At 38.6% G+C, this 27948-nt stretch overlaps 1 protein-coding gene across 1 annotated transcript in view; it reads right to left on the bottom strand.

Annotated features, from left to right (window-relative positions):
- The window catches only part of LOC125638455 (mucin-5AC), an 81402-nt gene that overhangs the window by 32797 nt on the left and 20657 nt on the right, over positions 1-27948 (bottom strand). The window contains 24 exon segments of the mRNA XM_075130041.1: positions 43-282; positions 860-1039; positions 1296-1409; positions 1514-1652; positions 2381-2532; positions 2679-2779; positions 4110-4159; positions 4740-4989; positions 5656-5782; positions 6558-6652; positions 7554-7718; positions 8395-8532; positions 9313-9382; positions 10038-10148; positions 11331-11469; positions 12347-12464; positions 13543-13668; positions 14955-15171; positions 15395-15504; positions 15940-16030; positions 16744-16858; positions 18033-18294; positions 18559-18633; positions 20667-20735. Of these exon segments, the coding sequence (XP_074986142.1) occupies positions 43-282; positions 860-1039; positions 1296-1409; positions 1514-1652; positions 2381-2532; positions 2679-2779; positions 4110-4159; positions 4740-4989; positions 5656-5782; positions 6558-6652; positions 7554-7718; positions 8395-8532; positions 9313-9382; positions 10038-10148; positions 11331-11469; positions 12347-12464; positions 13543-13668; positions 14955-15171; positions 15395-15504; positions 15940-16030; positions 16744-16858; positions 18033-18294; positions 18559-18633; positions 20667-20735 (3254 nt within the window).

The following is a 27948-nucleotide window of genomic DNA, read 5'->3' as shown; positions in this document are numbered from 1 at the left end:
TAATTCCTGCTTAGAAGGATTCCACATAAGGATTTGCTATACCTGAGAGTGACAGGCAGCAAATACTTTGCTGTTGATTATACTGCACTGCTTCTGGGCCCAGGAGTTCCTGTAAGGGTTTGCAGTGCAAGGATCCTTGTTGCTCTTGGCATCTGGGCAAGTCGGAGAAACCTTCCAGCTGTTTCCAAACTCCAGCACATCTCCTACCACAGACTGACTTCTGGTGGTAAAGTCATTAATGCCATTGCCATCGTAGTTCCCACACAGGCCACAGACCTGACCCTGCATAGAGAAACAAACAAACTGATGAGTGCTAATAAAATGTGTTTGCCAGTGTCTGTGATTAACTGAAACTCTGACTTTTCAGATTTAATGTAGACTTTGGCTCTTCAGTGACAGCCTCACACTTTTCCCCGCAGATACCTTTACCGAAAAACTTACCCTTTTTTTTATTGTACTGAATCTTGTCTGAAGAAAGAAGTAAAATAGACACATAATTTTGTTCTTAATTCTTTTTTTTTTTTTTAAATCCTAACTAGTTTTATTTAATTGTGAACCTACCTTATTAGTAATGACCTTTAATGAGTGTTCTGCTACTAGTTAGTTATGAAATCATTATGTAATTTGTGTACATGAATGATGTACTCAGAAGCAACCTATCACCCCACTACGGTCTGTCACTCTAAAGGATCTATTTTGAGACACCACTGAAAGATTGAAAATATGCAATAGGAGTTCATTCGGTCTTGCAGTCAAAGTCTTACTTATGTTTCACTGCACTTCCATTTTCTCCTTCAAGAGGTAACACTAAAGTGTATCCATAGGAGTTGATCCCAGTCATACAGCTTCTAAAACTCACCTTAAAATCTGGGCTGAGCTTGATGAATATGCTGGTTTTCTTATCCCACATGAGAATCAGCCCAGTGTCAGTGTCAATCACCATGTAGATGCCCATGTAACGGACCTTGTATGGCACTTCCCCTCCACGGACCTTCTCTATCACTTCAAACTTTCCATCACTGAGTACCAGTTCATAGTTCTGAAATAGGAAGAAAAGCCAGTTAAAAAGCCAACAGATTTAACATATCCATAACTGTCTGAATTATTCTATAGCATTTTTCCCTAAAATATAGCGCAATTGCTGGCAGCAAGTTTGGATGTCTAGGAAAGGTTATGCTGTCTGATTGGATATTTTTACAGTGAGATCTACCTTGGACAGTCCATTGTGCATCTTAGTCATGTCAGAGACCAGATACACATGTTCTTTCCCACAGTTTATCAAAGAAGCTACTCACCCGTAGGAAGACTTTAATGGCCTTTGAGCAGGTGGTCCCAGTGGTTCCACAGGGGATGTTCTCAGTGATAACTCGGAAGGTTCCAAGGCTGGTACTGTTTTTACCACAGTAATCCTGAGAACAGGAGTGATAGTTAAAGTTAGTGATGTAAGGTCACCACATGTAGGAACACAAGATACTTTTAGTGGTGTAATAATCCCAGGAAAGAAGCTCAGTACCTGGACCAGTGTGTATTCGCAGTCTCCACTAAAGCCGAAGCGTTTGCCATCAAAAGTAATGTAATGACCATCTCCATAAACTGAGCAGGTTGCCAGGCAAGATTCATTGGTGCATTGCCACATTCTGTTTTTACAAGTGCTAGGCGGGAGAAAAAAGGTCAATTGTAACAAAAATACTTTAACATATTCATTTCTCCTTATATAGCCAGATGTAAATTTGATTCCAAATTTGTTTATCCCCAAAATACATTAAACCGATGATCCTGGGAAATAGTGCTCACTAATGTTAAACGGTAATGTATAGTAGCTCTGGGCCAACAGGACATAGACCCCATTAATTCTCAAAGATAAATTTATTTTCTGATTAAATGGGCAATATGATTTAAAAACCTTTTGGATTTCAAAACCCCTTAGAATTTTTTGAGATGTATGCACCACTGAGGGACTGCATGTAGAGTGAGCAGGCATAAAGTTTTCCCGTGCGTCTCTAATGGAGATGAGGGGATATAAAGCCCACCGTTGTCCTCATCATTTCCTAACTATTCTTGTTTGGCTTTGAAAAGAATGAGGAGAGCCTGGTTTTTTTTTATGCTGAATATTAGATTTTAACATTAGATACCAATGCTGAACTAACTACTAACCCTCTTGCAGTGAAGGATCCCATTGCCAACCACATTCTAGAAAACAGGCTATGTGTATATCTAACATCACCTTCTGTTGCATGGAATATGAGCCCCATTCAAGTGTGTGCTATAAGTCTTAATTCTGCTACAGCAAAATGAGATTCTTCTCAAGTTTAAGTGGCATGGACATGTACCCATCCCCCTTTAGGACTGTGAAAACCATAATTATTCAACATATACCTACCATGTGTTACAGTTGACTTTGATTGTTTCTCCTGGATTGTAAGAGGCCTCATTGTGAACACATGGACAGTTCCCCACAGCTACACAGCCACCTTTGCCATCAGACACGAGATCATTAGGGCACACGCAGCCAGAGACACATTGTGTGCTGTACTGTAAGAACCACAGAGAAAACATCATTTGATAAATCATGTCAGTGGGAAAGAAACATTCAACTACAACAGTACAGAGTGTGAGAGATTTAATTTTGGTCAGGATGTGAAAATGTTTTCAAGTGGGCATAAGGAATTGGCACTTACGCAGCCCATGTCAAGCGTCTGACAGCTCTTCTGGCACTCGGATCCAATTGTGCCCGCAGTGACATTGCTGCAGTCAAAGTAGACCATGGGAGCTGCACAGACTGTAGGAGACAAAAGTCATAAGACATTTTGGGATCAAACACAGAGTTATCAGTTATTGCTACAGTAATTATTTGTTATGAATATGCCTCCAAAGAGCCCTGATTTTAGAGTTAAACCAAGGAACACAATCTAGTTGGAACGCTCCAGTTACTGGTAAATAACCTTGATTTGCTCTGTCACGCGTTTTATCTCTCTCCTGAAATCATTTAGCCATATAGCTGGCATAAGGCTTTGTTTAGAATTATAAATAACCTCAGATATAGGAGTTCATTGCTTTTGGTTGTAAGCTTGGAATTATAGTTAGAAAAAAAAATTGCAACTAATTCACACATTACTTTGCATTTTAGAATAGCATATGCATAGCTTTCATGTGCAATGTAACAGCATGCACAAATGGCCAGTTAGTTACAGAACTGGTCATCTGCATGTTTAATTACCCCCTCTGCAAGCACAGATATGGTAATTATAGCCAAATCCTGCAGTCTTGATTCAGTTAAAACTCCCACTGACACCAGTGGGAGATTTTTGTTTGAGTAGCGACTGCAGGATTGGGTGCCACGTCTTGGATAAGCACCTGATGATAGCTGTAGGATTAAACATCTGAACCAGAAGTATGGCCAGAGCCCTGGCTGTGAATGTCATTACAAAAATTGCCATTGGCACAGGAGCAATATTTGGATCTTAATGTTTTTTCTTCTGCTGTATGGAGAATGGAGTCTGTGGTATGTTATACTATTGGGTTTTACCTAATACACACTGAAATCTGTGATAAGTGCTTTGAACCACCTTTCAGTTGTTAAGAAATACATCCAACCATCATTTCTTTGTTGAAAAAAGAAACTGATTCTTGTAACTATATTAACAGCTGTATTATTTTTATTTATTTTTTGCTTCCTTTTGCTGACTTTCATTTTTAAGAAGTCTCATGGAAATTTGCCTTTTGGAGAACAATTCATAAAGCACACCCCTCACCCTATATTTATCAAGCTTCCAGTAATTTTTTATTTTTAGGAAATTCAGTGGTTCTTATGTACTCCCTAGGGCAATTTTCTGTTTTATATGTAAAACTGCGACCAGATCTTATCTTGCTGTGAATTAGATCCTTTAGTTCTTGTCATATTTTGTTTCCACTATGCCACAATACAAAGAATGGAACTTTGCATTTCGAGAATTATATCCTCAATACTACAAAACTGCTATGCAAATAGTTTCTGATGGGTTAATTTCCCTGCTGGGTTTCAGATGTTTGCTATCTTCATCGTTGTAATAAAACAGAGTTCACTCAGAAGTGTGGGAGGGAATTAAAATAAAGCTTTAAAGGGGTTATACCTGGTTGTGGTTTCACTCTAACGCAGTCCAGCTTTCCATGTATGCAAGAGCTGTGAGAAAGAGAGAGAAATTATGTTTGCTTCAAATCATAGTTAGTTACATGGAGAGCTGCTTCTATCTTGCCATACATCCTGTCTTTCCTATGGAATCTGGGATACTGAAATGCCACCTTGTGGCCAGAGATAGAAAGTGTCTTTTCAGCAGAATGGTGTACATTGTTTGCATATCATTTCTGCTATAACTGTCCAGAAAACAAGCTTGTGCCTTATGCTAAGACAATGCCACCCAGTCAGTTTGTCTACATAGATTATTACACTTAAAATGTTTCTTCCATAATATTATTCGTTTCACCAGCATTCTTCATTTTAAGTACAGGGAATATCAAACTGGTAGACTTTTTTAACCTTTTAAATTCAGGGAGAAAATATGGCTAATTGAGTTAGTTGACTGGATTAAAGAAAGACTTCTAAACAAAGACAATCCTAAAAATTCATGAATAATTGTGATTTTCACACTGAAAATTCTTAAACTGGGAGAGAAACTCATTTGACTTGACTAGACTCCATAAAATATATATGAATCCATGATTGCCAGTGTCCAGCCCCAGTGTTTTGTTAAAGAACCTCTTACCATATGACCCCATTGTCGTGAACAACCTCTCCAGAAGGTAGCACAGATCCTTTGTAATAACAAGGACAGCTAGTAGCGGGCACGCATTTGCCATTTTCATCCATGTAAGTTCCATTTGCACAGGTGCAGCCATCAACTGGAGTGAACTTGATGTTGCATGTGACATCGGGCTCACTCAAAGATCGGCAAGTGGGTTGGCAGGAATTGACAACATAGCTGTACGTCAGGGATTTGGGGCATGAAGTTATGGCTTGAGAGAGTAAAAAAAAGTAAATTACATTCATAGCTTATTTAATGATGGCTATAAATGCCAGATTTTGGATATATTATGTATGATAAAACAGATCCTGTGTGTCCACAGATTAAAATGGAATGGATGAAATTCTGAAGTGAGGTCAACTTTAATGTAATTTACATGGCTTTTGGACTTGTACTACAAAATTTACCCCACAAATTACTACCTCGGATGGGTACACTAGAGAACCCCATTGCTGTCAATGAGGTTCCTTCAGTTTAAACAAGAGGAGAATTTAACTCCTATTGATTTGTACAGTTTATTTTTAAACCCTAACCCTAACCCTCCTTCTTCCTTCCACCATCAGTATATTAAAGTAATAAAACTGGAAGCATCCTAATTATATTAAACCACAGTAAAAGCCTTATGCTCCCTGATATTTCCTTGGGACTTTCATTCAGCTTAGGCATGATTCTCATGAAGCATCTTCTTTAGGTAACTTCCTACTTATCTTTCATTACATCCCCCGTTACTCATACCCCTTAGATTCTATAAGGGGTGCTAGAACACCATCAAACTTTTGTTTAAGATTTGACTGGGAGAGCCCTGGATTTCTTGGAAACTGGTATAAAGGTCCTACTGGCTGACCATTTTTAACCAGTGAATGGTTTTAAAACTTACTGCAGACATTGGTCCTCCATCCGCTCAACAGGACTCCTTTGGCAGCACAGGCTCTGACATAGGTAGAGAGGGCAGCACACATACAATCCTCACTCTTTTCACAGTTACAGGTGTCAAACAGACAGTTCTAGGAATACAGATAAGACTCGTTAGTAATCACTGAACTGCCCATCCAAAGAAATTTCCCTTGAAGTTTTTGCATTCACATGCCAAAATCACTGGCTCTATTTAGTCTTATAATGGATTATAGGGCCAAATTCTACCTTGATGGACTCACTTTGCAACGTAATGGACCAAATGGTGCTCTGATTTTCCCCAGTATAGATCTGAAGTATGTCAATGGGTTTATTCTGGATTTTCATCAATGTAATTGACAGCAGAATTTGGCCCATTAATGTCTGTATATTTATATCTGTATAAAAATCTAAGCATTTCTTTCTTTGCAGTCATAGTTATCTAAGAGTGTTTCAGACACACAAATTTGGATTACTTCCCTGCAAGGGAAATTACCCTGAGTACCTGCAAAAAAGATGCAATCCTTTACAAGGAAGTACAATAGATGTCTGCAGCTGTATTTTTATGTTCCTCCTTTTATTTAAGGAAAAAATAGTTTTATTCTTTATATCAGATATTTGCAATCAATGCAGTGTCACATACAAAGTGAAACAAGTAAACTTATCTTCCTGATAGTGTAAAGAAAAATGCCTACTTAGAGAAGGAGTAGATTACATGAAATCAAATTACAGTTAAACATTATTGTAGCCTGATGAACTTGTCAGAAGCAAATTGGGTGTCTAAACCAGGTCCTCCTGTTCAGTACGTGTTTCTCCTGGCACTTGGTATCAGGGATCAGACTCTTACTGGTGCTATTATAAAGGCGAAAGAAATAACTAGTGAAGTACCGTGTGGTAAACATCTGGATTCACTGTTGAGTGGCATTCAGCAAAAGGTCCTTGAGTGTCAGTCAGCAATCCGCACCAGTGCTGAGCGTATTTTTCTGGAAAAACAGAAAATGCAAGGAATTCATGTTTCACTTTATGGGTTAAATTCTCTTCCCAGTTACATCACCGTAACCCCGTTGTGTTCAGCGGAGTTGCAGAAGCATAACAAAGAGTAGAATTTGGCTCTGTATTTCTTCAAACACAAAAAGCTGCCCACTCTCTTTGTACAGAAATGTGAACGTGTCATAAACTGACTGAAGCTAAATCACAATGGCTGCCTTTATTAAGCTGCAAAAACTTGAACTTGTGTTTTGAAACAGAAGATTTTCAATGTGGATTACCAATGGCTCAATTCATATTAGCAGCAGAAAGAGTGGCTTGTGGACTGTAAAAACTTAAGTTCTTTATTGGTTAGAACAGAAGATTGAGAGCTGTGAACCAATGAATTCCAAGTATGATTCATGACTCACTGTGCAGCACTGGGCAAGTTACATACAGTCCAAACATGCAAAGTTCTGAGCACACCACACCTTCTAGATAGCACTCAGCATCTTACAGGATGGAATGATAACCTCTTCTGTGCCTCAGTTTCCCCATATGCAAAATGGGAATCTTAACACTTCACTTCTTAACTCAGAGGGCTATTGTGAGGCTCTAAAATACTCTATTAGTCTTAAGTATTATTATTATTTATGAAGAGAAACCCTCAATCTCGTCTGACTGAAAGTGGATGGGCAAGATTGGATTAGTTAAAATGAGTCACAACATCCTGTTAATATTTCTTGCAGTTAAATAATTGCCTTGTTTTTCAAGCTAATCTTTTGCTATGATTTAATTTTTAAAATCATCTAAACGTAACATGGAATTTAGAATCTGAATTTGTTTCTGATACCTATTTTTGTCAGATGTATTTGGTCTTCTAATTGTAGAAGAAAAATATTATTTTAACGAACATACCATTTTCTACGCTGAGGGTACACGGGTTCTCAAAGATGTTTTTGACATTAGGGCAATCAGCCTGGGTTTTCCAGGTATTGGCAAAGGCGGCTGCTGTTCCTTCCACTACACCGCTTGTGGCTTTGAAGTCATCTGTCTGGATATTGTTGAAGTTTCCACAAAGACCTTAGTGGGAAGCAGAAGGAGTTTGAATCTCTCATACAAGATCAAAGGTAATTTCAGTGAGTGGGGTCACAACCTCCTCCTTCCTGATTATGTACCTTTTTCAAGATCCATGTCTCTGGGTTGCTGGTACAACCTTTTTACCTCTGAAAGCTTTCTCTCAGGATACTTTCCTGTGAATATCAGACTAACCTGGCTACTTTTCCTATCTTTATTTCAGGGGCCCTGCAGAACTCTTCAAAATCCACAGATTGGCTATGTTTTGACTTCTGGATCTGAAAAACCACTACACTTTTATTTGATCAGAGTAAACATAACCTAAAAGTAAAAATAGCATTCAGTGACCCTTCTACTTCTTACTCCCAGAGAGAAATCTTAATCTTATAAAAGCTCAGCAGTGCTTCCCTTCCTGAGCACAGTCTAACTCTCTGACTGTCTCTGATCCTGCTACCTGTCTCCCACCCAAACAAGCAGTCTGGGTGGTGCTTCTGTCTAGGAGTCCAAGCCTCTGTGTCTGCATGCACTCAGTGGCATATGTTCTTTTGGTCTTCTTCCAACAACATAAACCAACCAACAATGTGGCTTAACACTTATACTAACATCTCACATAATACACTTTCAAGTTAAGTCAGTCTCTTCTCCACAGTAGGAAAGACACTTGTTAGATAAGTCCACTTACCACATGTCTGCCCTTTGTGGGATGGGTCCAAGCTTACAAAGAGTTGCATGATGGGTATGAGCTGGATCTCAAGCTGAAGCCCAAAGTTTGTTTGTACAATGATGAAGAATGATGAAGGCCTGAAGATGGTAACATTGGCTACGGACAAAGAACACAATAAACACATTTTCGTATGTGATCAAAAATTGCAACAACTGTCCATTATTTGCAAAGATTCTCTTTATACTAAGCTGCTGCTCCATGTAGTGTGAAGCTGTCACTTGCAGAAAAAAGGAGCGTTACTTTAAACTGGATCTAAAATCTGGTACAAAGTTAGTCTATATTTATTCTAGGCGGCAAGCGGGCAGAACACTCCTCCAGTGTGGTAATTTCGTTGGAACAAGGAGAAGAACATGAATTTGTGTGTCCAAACAGACTTTGGCTCTGTGAGAAATACCTAACATGATTTTGTCCTAGGATCCAATCTGGAAATACTCCATACACATACAGTATTTGTACTTCCTGTAAATATGAGGAAGAAACTAAGGAGGTCTGGATAGAGTGAAAGTCTTTAATGATGAACAATATTCATGAAAACAGGCAGAAGAGACACAGGGCAACTTAATGGCTCAGTAAGTTGTAGGGCCTGGTTTTTGGGTCCCAGTGTATATCAGAAATTTACTCCTACACTACTACTTGGGTCTGGAAATATCAGAGTGATAATGTATGTATGAATAGAAGAAGTTCTCTAATGGTTACGTAACAATATCCGATTATCTCCAAACTCAAAAATGCTGAATGAGCAAAAACAATTATTTTAAAAATAAGAGGTTACTGCAGGGTAACTGGCTTCAGAATGTAACTGAGAGTAGAAGCAAAGCACTAGGCTAGCCAAGTCAAAGTCTGCGAATGCCACAGGTGTCTCTTAAAAGAACATACCTGCAGAGATGGGCAACTGGGTGTAGATCGTATTCACAAACACGCTGCCAGAAGGTTTGATCACAACGATCTGGCAAGAAGGAAAAGACAGTGATTGGCAAGCAGGTTTAGGAACTGTTCAGCGCTTTCCAAATATTTCATATCTAGTATTGTACAAGATGAAGAAAAAAGCTGGACGCTTGATATAGTGAAAATCAACTGTTCACCACAACTTTTTTTGTTACTATACTATTTTCTATAATTGTTATAACTAGCAATTATTTAGAAAATCTGTATAAAATGTAAATGCCTGAGAACTACCAGTGTCTTGACTTCCATTGTTTGCACTGCGGTTTCTTTTTGCTTGATTAAGGTTATTTCTTATTTGAACAGAAACCAATGCTGACTTCCTAGCTGCACTGTTCTTTTTTGTGCAGGTATCTACCACAAACAATACATATGTGTGTTCATTGCTACAGGATTTGGGATCAAGGACCATTCATGTTCAAATATTTTTCCATCTGGACACAACATAAGGCTGAACACAGTTCCTACTGCATCAGGAACAGTAGTTGTGGTGTGTCTAGTTGGTGATGGGTAAACACTTTTTGCAAGCTACAGATCACTAAAGTTTTTCTCTGGTCTTCAGTTTAAGCCCATCCTTCCCACCCACACCTACCTACCCAATAACTGTCAATTTAAAAAACATTCAGGCAAAAGGTTGGGTATTTGTTTTTACTACATACAGTTTGTCCTCCACTTATGCTTATGGCTACACCTTTCAGGCATGTCTCGGTGTCAGTTAGGCCACATTTGCGGACTTCTCCTAGAACGGTGAAGGCATTGCTGTCACAGAGCTGAAAAAAAGAAAAACCAAACCCCATTAGATGAAAAGCGATCAATATCAAATAACATTCTCGGTAAACTGGGTCATTGTAAATTTTGCTCATTCCTTCTCTTTGTCTCTCTCTCATATGCACACCCATTTACACTCTCCAAAGTAAGCTGGCGTAAACTCATGCAACACAATGAAAAGTATCAGCTGACTGTGGTATTAAATACCTGAGGTACTCATGGGGAGATTTCAGGGGCCTTAATGTTCAGACATTCCTAGGTTAGCAACAGATATTTTTGTGGCATTCTCTTTTCAGTTAAAATTTAACTTGACCTTACTAAAAGTGAGGTTGTTTTATCTCATTAAAAGGATTTCTAGCACACAACTGTTAGATGGGGAAAGGTAATTCTTTGTGTGTGTTATTTTTAATATTAAGTCTTTATTACTTTTTTTTACAGAAGTTATTATATATAAGTCAATGACAATGATATATAGGGCCTGACTTTTGCAGTGACTCTGATGGACTTTCATTCAGGTACATAATCATTACCATTCCCACATCCCCTATTTCATACATATCATAGTCCCCAGTTATTAATTTATCTGAAAAACACACACACATTTTAGATCCTACTCCTGAGTAGGAGTTCTTAGTCTTTTGCTCTGAGACTGAACAGTTATGTATGTATATTGGGAAAGGGCAATAGGAAAGCTGATAGTCAGTTTGCATGAGAACTATAAATGATGCTTCTGATATGAAGAACATTTAATCAAGGAAGGTAAACTGGGGGCAAACTGGATTAAGGGTGACAATGGAAGCAGAAAGGAGGGTTAACTTTACTCAGAAAGAAAAAAATACAAAACACAGGACAGAGGAGATTTATTTGAAAATGTATGGTAACCATCTGCAGGTTATACTGAGGGGTCTGGAAAATGCAAAGTAATTCATAAGGAAATGTCCCACCACCTAAATAATAGACATTCCTAATGTTTCCAGCTACCTGATTAAGTCTTTGCATTTGTTTATTCTGGGCCTGTTCCAAAGCCCATTGAAGTCAATGGAAACAATCCAATTAATTTCATTGTTCTTTGGATCAAGCCCCATGTTGAGACTTCGAGTAGCACTAATTAAGTTGCATCCTCTCTAATTAAAGAATCTTCCTATATTAAGTTGCACTGGCAGTAAATGCCCAATTATAGTTACCTTTGTCAGGATGTAGCTACAGTCTCCAAAGAAGGAATAACGTTTCTCATCAAATGTGGAGATGTGGGAACCTCCTTCAATGGAGCAAGTCCCAGGGCATGAAAGGCTGACACAACTCCACTGGCCTCCAGTACAGGTACTGAAATAAAATACAAGAGATGTTTGTTAAGCTTGAGTAACACAAGCTTAAGAAAAATGGGAGAAAATGGGGACAGATGACACCTTCATTTCCCCCCCTGCTGTTTTTATCACTGCTTTTTCAGGGGAAAGAATGTTTGCAAGTAGACTAACTGATATTGCATTAAAAACTCAGAATGACTAAGGGAAAGGCATTTCTGTCTTCATGGTAATGATGTTTCAATCTAAAGCTATCCATTGTAAATCTTTTGACCAAATCCAGCCCTTGTGAAAGTGGAAGCAATTCTACTGAATACCAAGGAATTTTTCTCCCATTGATTTTGGCCTCTTACCTTCATTAGCATGGGTCAAAATTCAGAGCATGTTAAATAATTCTTTACAAATAATAGACTTTGTGTTTTTTATATACATATACACATATACATACACTGAAGTAATACTTAAACAGCTAGGGGGAAGCCATCAATTCACATCCAGAAGCTGTTATGTGCGTACACATAATCTCACTATCCATGTAATACACTGTGTCTTCAAATTTAAAATGATGCTTATATAGAACATGCATATTTCATGCTGGAGTCCACCAATGGATTTATGTTACTGAGGGCTGATTTGAGCATTCAGTGACTGGATTTGATCATATTGTTAACGTCCCTGTGTTTGAAAATGAGATTACTCTTGTCTAAATTCAAGTTTTTGTTCTCATATACAGAAAGAAACCAAGGAGATAAACAACTTTAATAAGTATTTTAAGCCAGAAGCTTCAGACTAATGTATTCATTCTCAGGCCCTGTGTAATCAATGATTTCTTGCCCATTGCCAACAATTATCAGGTAATTCAGAAAAAAGGAAAAGATTTGACAAAAATAGCAGGTTACCATGAAGTGCACTGGGATGTAAAAGAAGCACCTGGACTATACGTTTCACCTTTGTAGGTACAGTAGCACTTGCTGAGAGGGACACAGCCAGAGCTGTTAATGTCATCAAACACGGTTCCTAGAAAAAGAAATAGTAAGTTATTCACTTTGTCATGCTTTCCAGAAGTTGTTTCGGAGCACACCTGTAGAAGACATCGTAAAATATGTTGTGTTTCTTTTTTACTACAGATGAAATGCAAAAATAAAAAGCATTGTACTAATGGAATCTCTGCTATCTACTGACTGCTGTGGCTGTGTAACCAATTAAAGAGTGGCGGAAATCCTAGAGTTCCTTTGCTCTATGATACTCTGGTAAGTGCCTTTGTGAGATGGGCCTCACTGATTTGAGTTGCGAGATGACAGAGTGACAGGATGCAATAGAGTAAACAATCTGTACATTCACATGGGAACCATTTGTAGTGTAAACACTATACATCCTAATGCAAGAACATAATAGTCTCAGGGAGACTAGTTAATTTATTCTGACAAGAGATGAGGACACCAGGGAGCACCACATGTGACCACACATGGAGCATGGGCTGAAGAGCAGGGATGGAAAATATGATGATGATAAATTCATTCCAGTCAACAAATATTCTCAGCATGAGAATGTAGTTTGCATGAAGATAGCAGGCAGTTACTGTACCTACAATTACAGATTAATGTCCATTTATCATGCATAAGTCCTGAAAATGGCCTAATCTTATCAACTGCTGAGTGCTCCCAACTCCCAATGTTTACAGAGGGAGAGGAGGACAGTCAGCACTCCACAGGAAATGTTCATCACCTTGCAGGATCGGGCTCAAAGTTGCTAATGTCAGGAAACATTTTTGTGGGCAGAAGGTGACTAAATATAATCTACTTCCTGCACACAATGGCTAAGGAAGCTGCCAGGTTTAGAGAGTTCCATCTCTAGTATGCTGTCATATACTCATTTCAGTCACTTTGTTGCACATCAGATACATGTCCTGAGTAAACCCTTGTCATCTGAAAGGGTGTTTCCATTAATATAGATAGAAACTATGTACATGTCTCAAGGAAAGAACATGGATCTTCCTGTAGCTGTGGAAAGAGCATTAAAAGGTATAATATATCCTAGGAGAGGATGCTTTGCTGGTGCTTTTGAATATGTGAAAAAAAGATGAATATAAACTTGCCTGGGGGGCAGACACAGCCATCGGTACAGTGATCTTCACAAAGGGCTGACCTTTCAGGGTTGGTGCAGGTGTTAGCACAGGGTGAGCCACATTCCTCGTGCTGCATGTTATAAGGGCACGTCTTGTCTGAAAGGAGAAAAAAGGAAAAAGAGTTCTTAATTTTATCCCCATGTGTTGGCTTTTCCATTTAAACCTTGGAGAGGTGACATCTGTATCTGAAGATGAATTTTCTTAGGAGATGTGCTGATATCTGCAATTTGAGTACTCTGGGGAATACTGGCATCCCCGGTCACTGCAAAATGTTTAAAACCTTTGTCATAAATAAAGGGAAGGGTAAACCCCTTTGAAATCCCTCCTGGCCAGGGGAAAGCTCCTCTCACCTGTAAAGGGTTAAGAAGCTAAAGGTAACCTCGCTGGCACCTGACCAAAATGACCAATGAGGAGACAAGATACTTTCAAAAGCTGGGAGGAGGGAGAGAAACAAAGGGTCTGTGTGTCTGTCTATATGCTGGTTTCTGCCGGGGATAGACCAGGAATGGAGTCTTAGAACTTTTAGTAAGTAATCTAGCTAGGTATGTGTTAGATTATGATTTCTTTAAATGGCTGAGAAAAGAATTGTGCTGAATAGAATAACTATTTCTGTCTGTGTATCTTTTTTTGTAACTTAAGGTTTTGCCTAGAGGGGTTCTCTATGTTTTTGAATCTAATTACCCTGTAAGATATCTACCATCCTGATTTTACAGGGGGGATTTCTTTATTTCTATTTACTTCTATTTTTATTAAAAGTCTTCTTGTAAGAAAACTGAATGCTTTTTCATTGTTCTCAGATCCAAGGGTTTGGGTCTGTGGTCACCTGTGCAAATTGGTGAGGCTTTTTATCCAACATTTCCCAGGAAAGGGGGGGTGCAAGTGTTGGGAGGATTGTTCATTGTTTTTAAGACCCAAGGGTCTGGGTCTGTAGTCACCTAGGCAAATTGGTGAGGCTTTTTACCAAACCTTGTTCAGGAAGTGGGGTGCAAGGTTTTGGGAAGTATTTTGGGGGGAAAGACACGTCCAAATAGCTCTTCCCCAGTAACCAGTATTAGTTTGGTGGTGGTAGCGGCCAATCCAAGGACAACGGGTGGAATATTTTGTACCTTGGGGAAGTTTTGACCTAAGCTGGTAAAGATAAGCTTAGGAGGTTTTTCATGCAGGTCCCCACATCTGTACCCTAGAGTTCAGAGTGGGGGAGGAACCTTGACAACCTTTAATTCCTGTAAGGCCCTGATGCACTCAGGTTGAAATTGACTTAGTGAAAATTATGGTGTATAGGCCTTTTGCAGGCTGTCTGCACAGGAGTAAATTTCACACTATTGGAATTTCTTGGTGACTAGTTGCAAGCATAGGAGAAAGCATCTTCTTGAGATACTTACTGCACAGTTCTTTAGTTCTCCAGTTCAGAGGTTGTCCACCAGCATGGGCGCACTGCCGGGAGTATTCAGCAAAGGTGTTACAGATGCAGAAGTCACTCATAGACTCATCACAGCGGCACAAGTCTTGTATGCAAGAGTCAATATAGTCTTGAACATCCACCAGTGCATTGCAGCTCACAAATGCTTTACCAGTCAATACCGCCTGGCAGACAGCGCTCTAGAAGGGAAAATAGTGGTGTTAGAGCAACAAAATGCCAAAGAACTAATTTTTATTTAGATATTTTAAATGATTTTGTTCCAGAGACATCCCATTGTCTTCCTTTTGATTCATGTTATGTTTTCCTACTCTTCCAAATTTTCCCCAAATTAATTCATTGATGTAAGAGGAAGAAGCACAGATGTTTCAATGAAAAACAAAATACTACAGCAAAGATCCTTACAAATTCAGTAGAGCAATTTGTAAGAGAAGAAGATGAAGGATCCTCGCATTGCTCTGTGGGTCCGTCCATCTTCTGCATATTCCCAAACTGCACATCAGTCAGCTTGATGTCTGTAATAAGCAATTTAAAAAATATATTATGGTGCTTTAATTGGCTTTGAAAATGCAGTGCTAATTTTGTGTGGACATTGGTGTTTCCATAACACTGACACTTATGACATTGGCAGTGGTAATCACCATGATAGCAAAAGGAAAGAGTGATGAAGAAAGTGTGAATAGCTGGCAAGTGTTTGGTGTTGAAATGTAAAAAACAAACAAACAGGAAATCACTTCTCCCAGCTTTATACCCTACGCCTACTATACAAGTGTTAAATCAAAGGATATAAAATAGTGCATGTCAATATTAAACATCAGTGTAGTTTAATACTAAATGTCAGTATAGTTTCACAATTTATCTGTGGATCAGTGCCCCATTCTATGTGAAACAAATACTATTAAAGGAAAGAAAATCAAATCACAGTGCTTAGTAATGTTGTTGTTACTTACCGTTTGACGTGAACTCATTGTAAATTGGAATGCCATTGAAGTCCCCACAAAGCCCACAGGTCTGATTGGCATATTTCTTATCCAGTTCCACCTAAAAAAATGGGGTAAGGGAGTTACACACAGAGTTAAAAGTTACAGTGTATTCAATGTTAAGTATGGAATTCACCACCATGCAGAGGTTCACCACAAAGTCTATGAACTACATACATCCCACTTAAGTTTTCAAAATCAGTGGTGCATAGACATGGTGCTGGCCCTTGACACAGGGGTGAAATTAAACCTAAATCCATGCAGTAGTTTGGTCAGACAGGATTTTTCATTAGGAACGGGTGTTTGGGTGAACAATATGATGGATTAAACTAAGTCTGGTCTATTTTATCAATCTTTGATTTCTTATGATCACCCCAGGACTTCAGGATGGGAGTTGTGGCCACTTTGCTTCACAGCAGTCTCCTCCCCTTGTGGACTTCCACTGCTGGAGTTCTGTACCATTGTTTATGCTACTGAATGTCCGTAAAAACTTGGGCTGAATCTAGCCCAGGAGCTGTGAACATCAAAGCAGTGGTGTATTTCGTATCTGAGGAAGATTACATTTCACTACAAGGATCTATTAGTGGCTTGGGAAGAATGGTGATTATAAACTGAACTCTGAGAAAAGAAAGGAAATTGAAAGCATAATAGGGTAACACAATGCAATGAAAATGGGTAAATATCCCAAATCACCTAATCTCTGGCTCACGAAAGCCAATAAAGGGAATAATTTAAAAATAATTGTTCTTTGTAACATCTGGAATATACACTTACCAGAAGACCATCCAGTTGGTTCCACATGAAGACCAGGCCCATCTTGGCAGTGATTTTCAAATAGCCGCTACTTCTCTCTATCAGGATTCCTGACTGGCTGAAAGGCAGCTGAATTCTGGAGAGAGATCAAAGTGCAATTAAAGTGGGAGTACAGAATTTGACATCCAGTCTTTGAGACATTTTTAATGCAACTGAATAAGGAGTTTGCTAGTAACACGCATTTCTAAATATGAACTGCACAAGTTTATAACAACCTGGAAAATTTCAGTGGTGGGGTGGATAATCTCCTGTGCAGTTGCTCTCCAAAGTGCTGTGGGGCCAGTGTTGTCTTCTGGTGCCATTCCTTTCCCGTACATCTATACATGATGTTTTAATTTATAAAATGCCAGTCTGTCTGCTATATGATATAATTCAGAAAGCGCTATGCCTGTCTGTTGTTTAGCAAGTGCACGTCAAGTGCTCTGCTATGATTATTTTAAAGCCGTAAATAATATAGGACTAGCTTCTCTGGAGGCAATTTGTTCTTTTTTGTTCTTTCTTCGAAACTAAGACTAGCTCAGTTGAAATGGCAGAGCTGGGATTGCTGGACTTCCCCACATGCAGTCTTGAAGGGACAAGATGAAAGGCTTTCTAGTGTAGAACTGGAATCACTGAGATACTTTTCCCCTTCACATATACACTTGTGGCATCCTTCAGGAGAGGATCATAGAATATCAGGGTTGGAAGGGACCTCAGGAGATCATCTAGTCCAACCCCCTGCTCAAAGCAGGACCAATCCCCAATTTTTGCCCCAGATCCCTAAATGGCCCCCTCAAGCATTGAACTCACCAATGCTCAAACCACCGAGCTATCCCTCCCGCAAAGTCCTGAGAAGGCTAGGACTCTCTGTTCTTTTGCTAATATGTACTGTCTTCCTTCCTTCCTTCCTGCTGCAGTGTCCAGCTTTTTGTATTCCTGATCTTGGATTTATTTAGGTATTTTGCTCTGTTTGTTTTTATTCTGCCTTTATTTTATGGCACCTAGAGGCCTCTAAATTACAACAGTAGAGTAGGGTCTGGAGGGCCACTGAACTTCATGGCACATAGATCAGGAGGTAATCTGTAAAGGTGGAATAAAGCTCAGCTCTGTACTCCCCTGTTTCTGCTGCTGCTCTAAGAAGGGCCTATCCCCTTATGCTGTTTTAGAATAGCCTGAGGGAATGAGACTGAAACAGACATCCTTTCAAACAGACCATTGGGGGCAATATCAATGGTGCCAATTTCATCAGATAATAAGACATCTGAACTTACGGGTTTTCATTGACCACAATGGAGTCTGAGGTCAGTTCAATCACCACTCCGTCAAGCTTCAGAGTGATATGGCTGATCACAGGAGAGCTTTCCAGCACAGTGCGCCTGATCTGGATGTTGAAGTCCTCGTAGGCAGATTTGCAGTGGGATGCAAAGACATAGTTACAGAGCCCGGGGAAGTGATAGATGTCCCCATCAAAGGTCTTGAAGTGAAAGTTGCCCCAGGTGCTGCACACACGTTCATTGTGAGCAGGGTTGCCAGCTGTGGATTCAAAACAAGCTGTAGGGCTGTACTGAAAATTCCGGTGTAAGTCTCGTTAGTCACTCACTGTCTAATTCATGTACATATTTATCCATCTATCTAAACAACAAACCCATTCTCTGCTTTATCTTCTCATCTAGCTATCTATTGATCTGTGTATATATCAGTCATTCTGTTAACTTTTCTCTTTAGTCTATACATCTCTTCACTTACCCTACAGTTCTGATCAATATTCCATAAAGACATGGCATTTGTTTAACTTACGCTTTACAGGCAGCGTCGTTCTCAGTGGTTGGATGATTGTCACTTCTTGTGGTTTAGTTACCGGTACAGAAAAATCTAAGAAAAAGAAATACAATTATCACTAATTCAAAAGGTTCAGTAAACACATTGGCAAACACAGATATGGATCTCCTAGCCTCATTAGTGGTTAAAGGTTTTTACTGCAAGTAATGCTCACTGGGAAGTTTCCAAGGGAGTCTATTGATGGCTTAATGCCACTGCATCAAATTTTGGCTTCCAGTGTAAACTGTCATTAATGGCCTGATCCTGCTAACCCTTCCTCAAGTCAGTAGTCCTTTCTCACACAAGGAGCCCAACTGAATCTGACCCCACCTGCCCAAAGTAGGTATCTGCAAGCTGATACCGATTTAATCCTTCATCTAGGATAGGAACTATACAAAGAACCTCAGGCAGCACAATGGAGATTAAAGTTATTCACAGCTTTTGGCTCCCAGTATATGTAGAAGTGGAAAACTGGAGGAGTGCTTAAGTGGTTGGGGTTGAGAAACCACAGCAGAACTTGTTTAGATCTCATATTCTTTTCTTAGCTGGAAGTACATGTATGCACACACACTCACATACCGCCAACTTCAGGCAAACAACAAAGAATTCTTGCAGAATTCTGCAAACACTTAATCACGAACCTAGTGCTTTTCCACACAACGACTCCCATTTGCAGGTTCTGGCCCTAAATTTGCTGTGTTCATCCCCAGTATTTCTTCTTTGATTCCAGCATTGAATGGATTTGAGATTCAGAGAAGCTGCAATGTAGGTTCTCAACACCTACTACTGAATCCTCACTACAGGGTTCCACTTGCATGTATACTGGGAGGTAAAGGTCAAGAATGGTTTTAATCTCCCTTAAAGCTCCTTCTGAGTTTTTTTTTTAAACTCCTGGAGTAAATGAAGGATAATATCTTTATTAATAAATTCATACATTTAAAAGCCAGTGGGGACCTTTATGTTCCTGTAGCCTGATCGCCTGAATAACATGGCCCACATGGTCTCACCCAGTGGTTGCTCCACTAGATCAATGATTTGCGGTTGAAATAGAGCATCTTTTTTAGAAAGACAACTGGTCTTGATTTAAAGACTTCAACGGATAGAGAAACCACCATCTCCCTTGATCAGTTGTTACAATGGTTAGTTACACTCAAGGTTAATAGTAAAAAGAACAGGAGTACTTGGGGCACCTTAGAGACTAACCAATTTATAAATTGGTTAGTCTCTAAGGTGCCCCAAGTACTCCTTTTCTTTTTGCGAATACAGACTAACACGGCTGTTACTCTGAAACCTGTCATTATGCAAGGTTAATAGTGTTTGCCATATTTCCAGTTTGAATTTGTCTACCTTCAGCTTCCAGCTGTTGGGTTTGTCAGGGTTGCTAATTTCAGATTAGGTTATGGTTCAGATTTTCAGGCTGATTAGTTAAATTATAGTGCAATAAATTTACCAGAGAAAGGAACCAGGGACATTTTGTTAGAATTTTTATACAACGTGTTTTTTGTTCTGATAGCAGTATTATACCAACAGCCAATAAACATCCCTTATCTTATTACATGTAACTAATATGTTCCAACAAGCAGCATAATATATTTTATACACAAATTTGCACTGTCTCTGGTGCATGTACTGCAGTACTTTTCATTTCTGCCTATCATGAGTGATGCAGTTATCTCAATAGAATAAAAAAAAGTACTTTTTATTGCCGATTATCAAATATCTTTGTGATACACATGTGCACACACAAACCTCGTAAAATACACCTTGTAAATTTGCAGTATGTACCTATTACGTACTTATAGATTAGATAACAGTGTAGCTTCAATGGGCCAGATCCTCAGCTGGTGCAAATCAGCATAGCCCCACTGACTTCAATGGAGTTTTGCCAATTTACACCAGCTGAGGATCTGGCCCTACAGAATCAATTCCAAAGAATTGAACATTGTGTATAGGGAATTTTTCCTCTCCCTTCATTTAAAGGCACAGTACACTTTAATCACTCTATGTCCATTGCAATCAGTTTCTAAGACAACACTGACTAAATTTAGATTGTCAAATAAATAAATAAAATAAAACATAAAACTTACAGTCTTGTCCCTGCTGGACATAATTATAGTCATCATCATTTGCTTGTTGGTCCTCATATTGGGCTTTAACTGTAGAAAAAAAAAGTTACTTTGGGGGATTGTGTTCATAAATTCTTCAGTAACACCTGGTGGAACAATACCATCTGCAAAAGTAGCATTCTTTTAGGCAGGGAAACTGTGTGGTAATTGTGGTTTGTTATACTGTGGCAAATGCAAACACACACTCACACAGAGACAAAGGCTGTGAGGATGAAAATATTTTAAAAGATGAAAATGGAGAATTTTTCTCTCTAGTTACAGTTCAGATCTAAAAGACCTCCCGGTCTCTTGTGTTATGATGGCTGGAATGCTTCTTCTTCTTTGTCTTCTTCTTCTTCTTTTTTTTTTTTTTTACAGCAGTTGTTATATATAAGTCAATGACAAGTGGTATAGAGGGCCTGAACTATGAAGTGACTCTAATGGACTTTGATTGAGGTGCATAATCATTGCCACCCCCGTTCACTCCCACATTCCCTACTCCATACATATCACAGCCCCCCGTTATTAATTTCTCTGAAAAACACACACATTTGAGATGGGGTTTGCAACCTATCCATTTTTGTTTTAGGTGTCAGAACTGAGTAGGAGTTCTTAGTCTTCTGCTCTGAGACTGAACAGGTTTGCATGTTTATTGGGAAAGGGTAATAGGAAGGCTAATAGTCTGTGAGCTTTTCCCCTGTGCTTCCCCTGAGCAACCTGCTAGCTGGTCACTTAATCTCCACCAAACTCTCACCCTCTCCTCCTTCAAATCCATTCTAAAAACAAGGACCTGGTCTGCCAACTATCGGGTCAGCTCCTCAGCAGTGTAACTTGGTATAGCTCCGTAGACTTAAAGGAGCTAGCCTGATTGACACTAGCTCAGAACCTGACCCATCTATCACGCCTTGAGCCAAGTTTTTCTTTTGGTTGTAACAATAAAAATTCTACCAAAATCGCTTGGATTATACCAATGAAAACTGAGTGGAGAATTTGTCTCTTTCTTTGCTAGCCATACTCTACCCTCTCCGCCCTTCTAAGCTATTTAGAGCAAAGGCTCCATTTGAGTCTTTGTTTTTCTGAATTTGTACACTTGAACCATCTGCAAAGTCCTATGTACATCTTGGGCACTATAGAAATAATAACAAATAACCAGAGAAGGATATAGAGAAGCTTGTTTTATACTGGAAGAACCCTTTTTAGAGCTAGAGGGTCAACATATATGCTGTGTTACTCAGAGTAGAATCTGACCCATAATCGCTGGTTTAAAACTTCAAACACCAAAAATAATAACTAACATACCCAGAAGCAATGTGGATAGAACTGGGGAGCTGATATATTTATTTCAGATTATTGATTGGGCCCCCAACTTGATTCTTGTTCAAAATAATAACAACAACCCTGAAGATATTCCTTTTGATTCCTTTGCACCATCATCTCAAAATATAAAAAGAAAAGGAGTACTTGTGGCACCTTAGAGACTAACCAATTTATTTGAGCATACGCTTTCGTGAGCTACAGCTCACTTCATCGGTTGCCTGTTTAACCAAAAACATTGCTTAATGAAAACACAGAATACTGAGGGCACATTCTGGTAGCTCTTGAGCAGACATGGGGAGCACCTGAGCAAAAGGCAGGCAGAATCCTGTATTCCCTGAGTACAGAACGACTGCTAGCACCACCACTGATGCTAGGCATCCCAAATGGGTGAGGCTGACATGGGCTGAGAGGTTACCATGGCCCCATCTGCACTAGTAGGATGTCTGAGACTGTCCCTGGAACAACACACTCAGCACACTTTCAAAGAGTGTATCATTTGATCCTACTGTGTGCTCTTCCCTAGCGTTCTAGCCCAGAGAATCATTCTGCTTCCCTCTGATGTTGTGCTGGAAATTGTGCTGGAAATGGCCCAACCTGATGATCTGCTTTAGATAAGCTATTACCAGCAGGACAGTGGGGTGGGAGGAGGTATTGTTTCATATTCTCTGTGTGTATATAAAGTCTGCTGCAGTTTCCACGGTATGCATCCGATGAAGTGAGCTGTAGCTCACGAAAGCTCATGCTCAAATAAATTGGTTAGTCTCTAAGGTGCCACAAGTACTCCTTTTCTTTTTGTGAATACGGACTAACACGGCTGTTACTCTGAAACCTGTCATTAGGATTTGTTATTCATGGGAAGTAAAATTATTCATCAGATCAGAAAACACTGGATACTAACATTTTATGAGTTTAGCCATGGAATGAATGAATAAAGGGCATAGTGAATAAAACATTACACAGAATGTGAATATAAAACACCTTCTTAGATGATAGAAGGCTAGGCCTATGCATTCTGGATCCTGGTTTCATAAATTTATTTCAAATTCTCCTTTGAAAGACAAACTTTGGACTAATCCCTTATGCACCTTTACCAAAAGTCTCAATGATAATCATGTCTGACATTTACATCAATATCAGCTTATTTTGCCGATAGGTTCACAGTTAAAAGTTAATGATAACCTCCTAAATTCCTTTACTTATGGCCCAATTCTGCTCCCCTTAAGATCAATGCAAAGACACCATTTGACTTCAACAGGAGTTGGATTGGGCCCTTAGTTTTTATGTTGACCTTATGCAGGCAAACTGGCATTCAACCAAAATTCTTATGGCATTGGGTAGATTTTAAAAGTGGATCTAACAGGATGACATTTTGCAGGAATATTGCCCTTGGTTCATATATTTATTTGCTCCATAAGAGCCTCTGGTTACAACTAGAATCTTGGCACTGATGGTCTCTCATGCTACACGCTGTACTGGCTCTTTTTGTGTCATCTTTCTCATCACACCCTTTCCCTCCATCACAAGAGGCTTTTCAGCTAAGATGATCTATAGTATTTAAGTCAAGTTTATATTTCAAATGAGTAATGTGCTCCCCCAACACTGTATGTTCTCTATAGCCTACAACTGCTCTGTTATAGGTAAATTCATTCACCACATTTGTTGTCATGTCTATAAAAACAGGCTTCATATGTTGTCAGAAAGTAGGTTTCTATATGATTATTCATAATCATGATATTATGATGAACTTGCCTGGTTCAGAGCATTTGAAAATTGAAAGCAAAAGAGAACTGGTGATATTGGTATTTATCCAGTCATAAAAACTCAGCAATATATTTCTCTAGGAAATGTTTAACTTTAAGGAGTGGAAAGCACCATTTTGTCTATTTTAGCTCTATTTTGTGATATATTAACAAACATAACATTTATACAAATTCTTTAACCAAGAGGTGGAAGTGTGAAGCATCTTGAATTAATGGAGTGGAACAGCAGCAGAAAAGAAAAAGCTGTGAATTTAAGGTTTAATACCAGAAGGATTACTATCACAGGGAGCCAATACCAGATACTATGTAAAGCTTGCAGTCTATGTTATTAACTTGCCATGTTTTTAGCAGCCTTCCATGTTCACATTTGAAAAAAAACCAACTATTGAAACTGGTAAAAATGACCAGCCAGAATAATTATATGACTAAATTCTACTCTCAGTTATGCCAACGCAACTCCGTTGACCATGGCTTTTCAATTCATCCACCTGCTTTTGCTGGGCTTGAGGGCAATATGAAATCAGTGAAGCAACATTAGAAAGGAGAGGAATAGAAAAAGACAGGGAAATCTCATTTACAAACAAAACCTTATTAGTTGCACAAAGCAAAGAGAAACCACTGAAAAGTCTTTCCAACTGCAAAGCAAATTATAAGTTCTCTAAAGTAATAAAAATAAAAAGCACCTACAGCCTCTTACCTTTGTTCTGCATAAAGGTGATCACTAATATTGGTATCCATAGTGGTATTCGTACCCCCCAGCCTATGCCCATCTTGATTGGAGTTCGGTAGAAACTACCAAACTATAGGCTTCTGAAGAGGCACTTGTCTTTATACAAGTCTTATATAGCAACAGAATAGGCTTTGGCACAGTTCCCAGATAGTTTCACAAGGTTCTAAAAAGGTGGAGCTTCAGGGATTTTACCTTTCCTCTGCAGGTGCATAGGTAAACAAAGGATGCTCTAGCTTCCTTATGGGCTGGCCAAGTGTATTTGCATTCTGGGAGGATTGCTATTTTCCAAAAGACTTTTCTGCTGAAGGAATTCCAAGTGAGCGGCAATGAGGAATAGCTATGCTCAATCTTACTGTCTCCAGTCATTACAGATCTTGCAATACATATAATTCAAGAATGACTTTTGGGGGGTCAGGGATGGGATTTAGAATGAGAGACGGGCAGTTTTTTATGATCCTAATTACAGAAGGTGATTTCAATTTAATTTTTCCAGCGAGCAAAACTCTAACTCCTTCTGCTCCAAGCTGTGTGATAAAACTTTTCATGTTTGGGACCCTCGTCTTCTGAGAAGAGATTTTGTGCCTCGGTATGTAAATATTCTGCTTCTGAAGATGAAGAGACCAGGAACACTGAAGGCCAACAGTTATCCACATGCCAGGCACAGTACAGAAATATGCAGTGAAGCTCTTCAGTGCTGGGTAGACAAAAACTAATACTCTCCCTAGAAGGAATTCTTATCTTCAGAGGTGCTTCAGTCATAGTGTTGGATCAAATCTGTATCCCTTCTAAAGGCTTGTCTACACCAGGAATTATTCTGGAATAGCTATTCTTTATTAACTCTGTGTTGATGCTCTTATTCCAGAATAACAGTTCAGTTTAATAGTTTAATTTTGGAAATGGATTAACTTTTAAATTAGCAACCGATCTTATTCTGGATTAATTTTAATGTGTAGATAAGACCTAAGTAAACATAGCTAATTGAACAGATATATTTAGGTATATGTCTTTCCATACTGAATATATGTATTTCTCTTGCCCCATATAAAAGATAGTATATTCTTCATAATTTGGAGTACATTTCCTTGTTGCACAAAATAAATGTTTTAGCAGCAATGAATTTAAGAAGGTTCTATTATATTGGGAACAATGTGAATGTGAACAATGAGTTTTTGTAAATAGGTCGGTGCATTTATTTAAAGGTCTATTACTTTTCCAAGTTGTCTTTTTATTGTAGTTTACCTCTCGGTCTTTCAATAGGTCTAGTATTGTAACAGGTATTCTTTCTAGTAGACTCTGTTAAAGCCAGTGAATTAGTTTCAGCAGTTAGGGGACAAAGGTATAAGGCTCATATTTTATCCATTTCCAAGGTAATAGAAGAGAGGTGATACACTGCTTTCCCGGCACACTTTTAAAGTTCATAATAAATGGACTACAGGTAAATAAACACAGTGTAGTGAAGAAAACAATTGGTCACATTCTGCCATGAATTACACTCTGTAGAATTCTATTCAGTGGGAGTTATAAATCAGTATAGCATTTGGCCCCAAATCAAAGGGTGACAAAAATGACTAAAGATACTTTCAAACAAGAATTGTACAGTGAAAAATCTCAATAAGTGTCTCATATATATATATATATATATATATATATTACATCCATTATTGAACAGTTACTCATTTGCTTAGCTCCAGGGTGAGTCAGGATTTCATGTTCTGGCCCTGTAACTTTCCATATCTTTGTAGTATACCATATTAAATATATGTTGCAGTTGAGACAATTTGTTCATGATAAATTAAATCACCAGTATGATCAGCTCATCTATCTAACACTCTACCTTCTAATCATCTATTAACCTGGAATCTTTTTGTAGAGTGTTGAAGGAAGAAATGTGGAAATTTAAATTCACACACATTTGGTGGAATTTTATACAGGTAGCCAGACTTGTCTAATTATTGGATATTATAACTCATTGCATAATCTAGCTTCATGAGCAAAAGTGTTCATTTATTAGAATCACAAGAACAGCAATTATCTGGATAATTGTAGATAAAGATTTAAGTAGGTAACCAAAAAACAAAACATAAAATAAAAACCTTATACTTCCTCCAACTGTAACCTAGAAGGACATTTAGCATAGAATAATCTGCTGAATCGTTTTTAATCATTTACACTGGCCTATACTGTCCTCCTGCCCAGTCCTGTTCCTATTATATTCAATGGGGGTTTTGCCATTGACTTTAATGGAAGCAGGATTGAGTTTGTCACTGTACTTTGGTCATATGACTATTCAACCCCAAGTTATTTTATCTTTTGAAGATTTCAAGATAAAAGAAGATGATTGGTCAGTTGCTACTAACTTTTCATTCATTAGCATTACAGATATTGCTCATTTAGTTTTATATCCTGATGATAAAGTGAATTGATCTACCAGCCCCAAATAAGGCCTGCACCAAATTATCCAGGTCAACAACCAGTGATATTTTATAATCATTGCCATGTGAATTTCCTATGTAAAGCTAAAATGAACAAAAATGGGGATATGGATCTTGTTTGTATTAGGCCATATATTTGTCAAGTATGGTGCCATTGAGCCATTCTGTTATCTGCCAATAGCTGTATAAAACTGATGGGATTCAAACCCAAGCCACTGTAATACCCTAAAATTAGAAGCCCCAAACCACATATAAATATTTTTCCCCATTAGACTGCAAGCTTTAATGTTTGTAAAGTTCTTTGAGATCCTTAGGTGGGGAGTGCTACCAGAATATAAAATACTATCATCAGAATGTCAAGATAGCAGCTTCCTCTTTGATCACTAATTATTATTTTTTATTATAATTTAAGCTTTACAAATATTGTAACTAGATACAGTGACTATAAAATCTTTTACATCACATTGCAATTTTACTTTAGGAAGGAATTTGGCCACAGACCTGTCCTAATGTCCCTGGGAAATACCATTTACTGAGGCTTAGTAAACAGCCCACATTTTTGAAAGCTTTGCATTTTAAACACACCCACACTCTCGTAATAACACTATTACTTTTTTTAGACTACTGGGAAAGATTTGAAATTTTATTACTGGCACTAGCCTGGTCAAGTGGATCTTGGTATTAGCACAAAAATGTGAGATTACTATAAATTCCCAATGTAACCCTGCACTTGTGTCTAAGTGCACTACAAACTGGAATGAGTTTTTTTTTCCCACCTTATTAAAGCATTCCTAGTTGAATCTGCATTGTTTTAGCCACACATTACTTCCACCTTTCCTTTCCTGCAGGTCCAGTTCCAGATTTAGGATATATTTACATTTATATTTAGGATATATCTACATTACAGTCTGAGGTGAGATTGTAGCTCAGGTAGACATACCCAGGCTAGCTCTACCCTCACTGGTTTGGCTAAAAAATAGCAGTATATGTGCAGTGACATGGGCTTCAGCTCACGCTGTACAAGC

The sequence above is a fragment of the Caretta caretta genome, chromosome 6, assembly GCF_965140235.1.
Source record: "Caretta caretta isolate rCarCar2 chromosome 6, rCarCar1.hap1, whole genome shotgun sequence".
Lineage (NCBI taxonomy): Eukaryota > Metazoa > Chordata > Testudines > Cheloniidae > Caretta > Caretta caretta.
Note: the sequence above shows the minus strand (reverse complement) of the source record. Positions and strands in the feature narration are given on the sequence as shown.